Source organism: Lissotriton helveticus, chromosome 2_1 (assembly GCF_964261635.1).
Source record: "Lissotriton helveticus chromosome 2_1, aLisHel1.1, whole genome shotgun sequence".
Classification (NCBI taxonomy): Eukaryota; Metazoa; Chordata; class Amphibia; order Caudata; family Salamandridae; genus Lissotriton; species Lissotriton helveticus.
In genome coordinates, this window is record NC_136059.1 from 333,166,350 (window position 1) to 333,174,311 (window position 7,962).

Here is a 7,962-nt window from a genome sequence, read left to right on the forward strand (position 1 = left end):
TTTTCAAGAACTTTTAACAGTAGTTATCATTATTATGCCAAATTATTGTTCAACATTTTTTTTACCTCAGACAGATAAAAGGCAGAGAAAAACTGTTGCCAATCCCACATGCAATTGGAGATTGCAAACATATCTCAGCAGTAAGCACTTAACTTGCTGAGCTACACTGCACGACGTTGCTTTGTGTCACGTTTTCATGTCATTATTTCCAAATGAAATCTATTTTGCAAGTTTACTCATATGTAGTGACTCTTCTTACCCGGCATGCCAAATGGTCCAGGGGGTCCTATTGGTCCAGGGGGTCCAAACTGGCCCCGATATCCAAATTCACCACGGCAACAGTTACTGCAATCTGGCTGTGGGGGCGGAGGCCCATGATGCGGCACCTGAAGGGGACAGAGAATCATAATTCTTCCATTGGAGGCCGCCTGATCTGTGGCACGTTCAAAAGACACGAATAGCAATCACTTTACAAATAGCAAAAGAGGCTACACATTTTCTCTATCTCGTAAAAGCATATTTTAGTTCACTCTTTTGCATCTTAACAAAGTGTGACCTTTTTTCAACTCTAAGTTGTCTCAGTTGCCTGGCAGTTGCAGCCTGGGCATTCCAGGCTCTGATGTTTTTCAATTCCAATTTGGTTCATTTCTCCAGATTATTAGAGCATAGAAAGCTAAAGCTTACAATTTTATTTAAACTTCCTTGCCTAATGCTGTTAGTCACAGGGAGTATATTATAAACCAAGGCACAGCTGCCTCATCTGGCCTCACAAATCTAAGCTGTCAAGAACGGCCTGAGAAAAATGTGCATTTTGTCCATCCGCAGGCTAGGAAACTGACATAAAGGACGCCACAAGAAAGTTAAAATGAATTTCCATTTTTACATCATTATAGTCACAGTAAAAGGTGAAAGCTTTAATGGACTATTCCCAGACACCTTACTCATAGGCAATAATAAAATATACACCTTAAATCTCTCATACTCTGAAGCAACTATTTATATTATTACAACTTTAGTCTCTAGTAATTCAAACAATAAATATCACTTGGTAGACGCACTTCTGCAGGCAAAGTACAGGGAAAAAATATCTGAAGCAAATGGGACAAACATTATGGTAAAACATGAACTCAAACGCCTTACTCTGTGAGAAAAATGCCTTAAGCAAAATATATTACTAAATGTCTGCTAGTGTCATAAACCAACCAGTTCACCACCAAGGTCGAAATGGAAAACGCCTGTTTTATTGCAATATTAAGTAATGTTGGAAATACAGATTAGAAAACATTTCCTCCACCGAACTGTACTTATATATCCATTCTATACAGATGTATTCAATTTCTAAATATTATCCCTCTTAGATGCTAAAGCTAAGTAAAGCTGGCCAGGTTAAATAGTGTTCAATTAACAGCCTTTCACAGTATAGACACAGCATTCTTCACAATTAAACCCTAAATCCTTTTCACGTAAAATGTAACTCAAGAGAACTATGTAGATTTGTATACAAAAGACAAGGCAGCGCACCTTTTATCATACTTAAGTATTATTGCCTTAACAAGTGTTTATGAGTGGACGGCCAATTAATAGTAGTTAATGCCCAAATGCTTGCGGGCAATACGACTCTTAGCACCTATGGCTCTAAAGTCACACGGTATATTATTTTAGACAACTGTGGTCCCTAGAGAAGTACGAAATAGGAAACCAGGTAATGAATATGGACTCAATTGTTGATATATTAAGTGGACATGTCCAGCCGGACAGAGGTCTAATGTTTACTCATAGAAAATTAGACAGTTGTTAAAGAGAAATACATAAAATGGTACACAAGCCTGTGTTTTACTTAACCAGTGGTATACAAAACAAGGGAGAAAAAACAACAGGGGGCTCAGGCAAAGCTTTGGGTTTGTTATAGAGAGACAATACACAGTGTCAAGAGAACAAATCGTGAGGAACACCTTTACAGCGTAACAGTCGAAAATTCTAACTTACGGGACACCTGCAAAAATTTGGCCCAGACTCTGCTTCGAGTCGACTCTCTGGGCCTTAACTGCTGCTGAGGCTCCTTCATGTCGGCCTATTCCGGTGCCCTGCTGCTGAGTGCAGGTTTTAAGCGCATGGGGCGCGTAAAGTGATTTCATTTATCCCCATATTTTTCTGAGCTAGTGCTTTATTTTCACATAGTACCGCTCGAAAACAACAAGCTGGGTTTGCCTCTTTTCTTTTCGGAGAACTATCGGGATAAATGAATTTACTTTAGGCGATGCAGGGCATAAAACAGGCGCTCTGCGCCATAAAAGTCCATCTTAATACGCCCCCTGGAGTGCAGGCGAACAACAGTAGTAATTAATTACGGGCAGTGAAGGCAATTTCGCCAGCCTGAATTTTCCAAGCAGGCTGCTAGTAATATACACGATTTCAGATATATGTATATCAGGCGCTAGTTCTACTTTTTGGTAATCAGAACCCACTCAAACATACATTTACATTTGACAACAAATACATACCAGGCGCGCAACACCCATTGGGCTCACGGGGCTTCAGCCCCCCCCCCCTCCCCGTCGTGTGACTCAGCCCGGGCAGAGACAGTTTCGGGGGCTGGCGACAATCTAATTGCAGCCGCACCTGAGTACTTAACAGGTCTTTAAAAGACCAACTGCTTGTAAATGAGGCTTTTGTTGTGTTTTCACCCCATTTTACAGCCACTCTGTCTATGGTTCGAAGAATTACCCCCCCCCCACCGAAATATCTTTCAGTCCCCCCCCCCCTCCGAAATTTGGCTCTAGTTGCCCGCCTGATACATACAGAGGGTTATTCATCAAATATTATACCAATGCTCGAAGTCACTGCCCACTGTATAAAATAACAAGTGCTTCACAAGGCAAGCAGTTATTCCCCATGCACATCTGGTACGGCAGCTATTTCAGCCCTCCTCTGTACCAATGTTTAGTGAATGCAAGCATATCGGTAATACTATACAACTCAGACACAAGCACCGACTTGAATTAGTTCTGTTTTAAATTCGCCCCTTTTGAAAGACGTCGTGGTTAGTAATCTAACGGGAACATCTCACGGTTGTTAAGCAATTCTGTGGTGGATCAGTATGGGACAGTCTCTTCGCAATCCTCTACCTCTGGTCTCTGCCCTTCCTGGTCTGCAGAGGAACCACTGTCAACATGGGGTTGAACCAGCTGAGGCCTCGCGCCTATCACTTCCCCGCCGGAGACTCTATCGCCCAGTTGTTGGTGACGACTTTGAACTACGGAAGCCGCGGGCTTAATAAGTCTTCGCCTCACCTCCACGTATTCATCCTGACACGAGCAAAATGGAAGGACGAGCAAAGCTAGCAGGTGGCAGGTGGCGAAATTCCTTTGCGCCATGATGTGTGGCAATCAAAAAATTGTATGGCCAGAAAGTCGCTTTGAGGAGGTGCTCTATGGTCTTGTCAGGCGAGTGAGCTAGCAGCAATGGCGCCCAACAAGCTGCTAGAAGGTTTTATATGTTAGGGTGTCGAAAGTATAACTGCATATATGCCAACTTGACCAAATCCCTCGTCCAAAATAAATCAAGACTTCCTGAGACGAAGCAGGGCTTATTCATCACACTACAGCCGCGAGCAAAATTGATTTGTATGTTTGGAATGGCAGGCATATTTCACAGACTCCCATGGTTCCTACATGGGGATATTAACAAAAGTAACACCTTCTCTGGGCTGTTTTTGTTTAACTGTGGAAAGCGTTGATAGGAATGGGGAACACATGCCCAATGGATTGCCATTCTTGATTAGACATGGAAATGTCATAACTTCAACATAAAAAAAACTCACATATTTTGGAAGCGTTCTCCTGGTTCACTTGCCAGAAAACTCGCACTCAGTCATCGACTTGGCTAGAAAAGTTACCCAAAGAACAATTAAGAACCAGCCGTTTGAATAGTTGTACCAACTGATTTCCCTGCGGGGGAGGGAGGTGGAGGGTGTAGAGTGGTGAGGCTGGGCCTACCACGTGTATGTATATGCACTGAATAACTACACCAACACTTGCTTGCACTCAGCCGGAAAGACCCCGAGCGGTCTTCCGCTTGTTTATTTATACCGAGGGGCGAGCCCGCCCCAAGGTTGCGTGTGCGTGCGTGCGTGTAAGGATACAATGTATGTGAGAGCCCGGATGGCTCTCTACATCCCTCCTTTATTTTAGTCTCTTTCTGCAGGCACATTCATAGTCTCTTACTCATGGAGACGAACAAGCAAAGTCCAACAACCGTTGACTCGGCCTAGGATTGGGCCGCAGGTTGTAGCGACGATCCTGGGTCCGAGGTAGTTCGACAACCCCAGCCGGGGTTGTCCTCGGACCCTCGCTCGCATCCTCGACCCTTGGCTGACTCCGCCCGGCCGCAGGGCCTGGTGACACTGGCCTTGGTGGGGTGGCCATTCGCGGCAGAGTAGGAGTTGGATCAGAACAATTATCAAAGTCCATGTTTTCTTGGTCTCCATGTTCCATTCCCTCGGTCCGTTGACGCACATTGACATTGTCCAGTACCTTCTTGAAACATGAGGCATTCCTCGTCACGGTTTGGCCATTCCTCCTAGCTGTAATCATAGTCCCTTGCACTCGCTCCACTGTCCACACTTCTGGCTCAAAAGGAGTCCGAAACTTCCACCCAGGATGGCGATCCTTGACAACGACAGTGTCCCCCTGCCGGAGGGCTGGTTCTTTGGCATGCCGATGTGCGCTTGCTTTGATGTTGGTGGCCTGTCGCCGGGCCTGTATGGCCTCAGCGTCCCTTTCTCCCGGCACCCACGTGTTGACAGTGGGAATGCCATCCCTTGGAGCTCGCTTGAACAGAACATGAGAGGGAGCACACTTTGTCGTTGAGTGGGGTGTCTGCCGATAGGCTCCAAGGAAGTCGTCCAGGGCGGCCTCCGGGTCTTCGCCATTATCCACCGCAATCCGCAGCGCTCTGTTTAATGTCCGCATCAACCTCTCGACTTCCCCGTTGGCTTGAGGCCACAGGGGTGTGATTTTCCGATGTTTGATCCGGAGAGCCTCCAAGTAAGCCTGAAACTCTCTCCCTTGAAAGGGGGGCCCATTATCGGACTTGATTTCTTCAGGAAGCCCCATCGTAGCAAACACTCGGTTTAGGACTTTCTTGACCTGCGGGAACGCAGTGGATGCGATGACTTCCACAACTGGGAATTTGGAAAAAGAGTCTACCAGCACTAGCATGTGCCGCCCGTCTGGAAAACTGCCAAAGTCTATGCTGAGTTGAGCCCACGGGGCCTGGGGCGCTTCTTCCGTGAGCACGGGCGCTGGGGCAGGGTCTCCGCCCGTGATCGTGCATGCGTGGCAGGCCTGTATCATGGCTTCCACCTGGCTGTCCATCGCGGGAAACCACACCTTGCTCCTCAGGCGGGCCTTGGTCTTTGCCATCCCTTGGTGTCCCACGTGAGCCAGGCTCAGGGCTCGTTGCTGGAGGCTTTCGGGCATGACGATGAGGTGCCCACGCAGCACCACCCCCTCATCTCCGACGCTAAGTTCACTCCGTATCTGCCACAGCTGCTGCCTGGCATGACGCACCTCCGGCCGGAGGCACGAAGCGCCATCAAGGAAATGGGCCCAACGATTTCCTTCGAGTGCCTCCCTAACCTTCGCCAGGGTCTCGTCCGTCGCAGTGGCGTCGCTAATTTCCTGGAGCGACATGTTCTCGGGGCACGCCGCTAGGGTGACCATGTGCACTATCTCCTCCACTTCATCTCCTTCAGCATCGAGGGCCGGTGGGGGTGTGACATCCGGATGACGCGACAAGTAGTCGGCAGGGTTGTGTGCTCCTGGCCTGAACACCACCTTGAACCGGTAACCCTGCAGCTGGACAGCCCACCTCTCGATGCGTGGGGGAGCAAGCCGGGATGTCCCCGCAAAGAGGGGCAACAGGGGTTTATGGTCTGTGACCACCGTGAAGTCCTGTCCACAGAGATAGAGGTGAAAGTGCTGGCATGCCCACTTGATGGCCAGCGCCTCCCTTTCAATTTGGGCATACCTGGTCTCCGTGTCGGACAGGGCCTTGCTGGCATAGGCGACAGGCTTCCACTCTTCCGGCCCATACTCCTGCAGCAGCACGGCTCCCAATCCCACTGGGCTGGCATCGACTATCAACTCGGTCCGTCTCCGTGGCTGGAAGTAGGCCATGACGGTATTGTCAAGCAGACTGGCCTTGACGGCCTGGAACGCCTTGTGTGCAGCAGCAGTCCAGTCCCATTTCTGATCAGCACGGGTGAGGGCACGGAGAGGCTCCGCTAAGTCGGCCAGGTTCGGGATAAACCGGCCACAGTACGTGGCCATGCCCAGAAAACTGCGGACTTCTGTTTGACTTCGAGGCGTGCTGGCCGCTTTGATGGCTTCGGCCTTCTTAGGGTCGACTTTAAGGCCTTCCCTCGTAAAGATATATCCAAAGAAGTCCACTGACTCCTGATAGAAGGCACATTTAGCGCGGTGGAGGGTGAGGCCGCTATCGGCGAGTCTCTGCAGAGTCGCCCTCAAGTTGGCGTGATGCTCCTCTAGGGTCGTTGAGTAAACTAGGATGTCATCACTCAGGTTGATCACCCCTTTTAGTCCGGAGAGCACCTCGCGAATGGCGTTCTGGAAGACCTCGGCGGCCGACGAGACGCCAAAACTGAGCCGAGTGTAGCGACGCAGCCCCACGTGCGTCGAAAACGTGGTGATGTACCTGCTAGCCGGCTCTAGCTCCAGCTGGTGATATCCGGAGTTGAGGTCTAATTTGGAAAACCATTTCGCCCCGTTGAGGTCAGCTATAATATCGTCCATAGTGGGGGTGATGTGTCGTTCGCGCTTGACAGCGGTGTTGGGGAGCCTCATGTCCACGCACAGACGTATGGCTCCCGGCTGCTTCGGTTTTGGGGCAACCACCAGGGGCGAGACCCAGGGTGTCGGGCCCGACACTTTCTCGATCACTCCCAACTCCTCAAGCTTGCGAAGCTCTTCCTCAACTTGGGGCCTGAGGTTAAACGGTACTCGCCGGTGTCTGAGAGCGACAGGTTTCACCGTCGCATCAATGTGTAGCTTAAACTTTTTACCCTTGAGCTTGCCGAGGCCTTTGAACAGTTCTGGGAAGTCCTTTAACATGAAGTCAGCGTGAGCCTGGTGTACTTGGTTGGCGAAAAACACCAGTCCCAGATCCTCTGCTGTGTGGCAGCTCAGGAGGGTGCCTTTCTTGCCCTCGGTGATGTGGAATCTGGTCACAGTCGAATATTCTCCGTTGACTACTGTGGTTTGAATCACTCCACGAAGAGGCATGGGCTCTGTCCCGCCATAGGTGTAGATGCGTGCCGCGGACGGTGCTAGCGTCGGCTTTGGGGACATGCGCTCATACTGGTCCGAGTCCATGACGTTCACGGACGCCCCGGTGTCTATCAGCGCGTTGACACTCGTCCCGTCCACTGAGACGGAACACATTGGAGGCGGTCGCCTTTTCGTGGATGCCCTGCTCACGTAGGAGATGACATACACCTCATCGTCTTCGTCGTCCTCATATCTGGGCCGGCGGTCTTGAGCCTCCGTGTCGGGAGGGGGTCTCTCCTGGTCAAGAGACAGCTGTCGGACTCGTTGGGTCACTGTTCTGGCGCGCGGGCCTGCTGCCCGGAACTTCCCTCCCCGGCAGACAGCAGCGAAGTGATTCATGCGCCCACACTTGAGGCACGTCTTGCCTTTGGCACCACACGTGGCCGTGGAAGGATGGTCCACACCACAGTACCCGCACTGGCTGTCCCTTGGCGGGCCACCCCGCAGCCTTGCTGGCGGGAATCTTCTTTGGATCACCTCCACTCGCTCTTCCTTGATGGCCGGGGCCCTTGCCCCAGACGGGGCGATCACCGGGGTGCGCAGCGCGACCTCCATCTCCTCCGCCCGGGCATCCGACAACTCGTGCGACCTTGCCAGGATGAGGATCTCGTCT

The 7,962-nt window shown here is 50.4% G+C and overlaps 1 protein-coding gene across 2 annotated transcripts in view; it reads right to left on the reverse strand.

The window, feature by feature from the left end:
- The window catches only part of C1QTNF3 (C1q and TNF related 3), a 762,159-nt gene extending 758,665 nt beyond the window's left edge, over positions 1-3,494 (reverse strand). Inside the window, exons 1-2 of one of the 2 annotated variants that reach the window (XM_078677282.1) lie at positions 3,126-3,494; positions 260-386 (exon numbers count right to left, since the gene is read on the reverse strand). In XM_078677282.1, coding sequence (XP_078533408.1) covers positions 260-386; positions 3,126-3,374 — 376 coding nt within the window. In that variant the 5' untranslated portion in view covers positions 3,375-3,494. The remainder of the gene's footprint in view (positions 1-259; positions 387-3,125) is intronic. The other variant, XM_078677283.1, reaches the window with a different exon arrangement.
- Between the last annotated feature and the right edge of the window lie 4,468 nt (positions 3,495-7,962).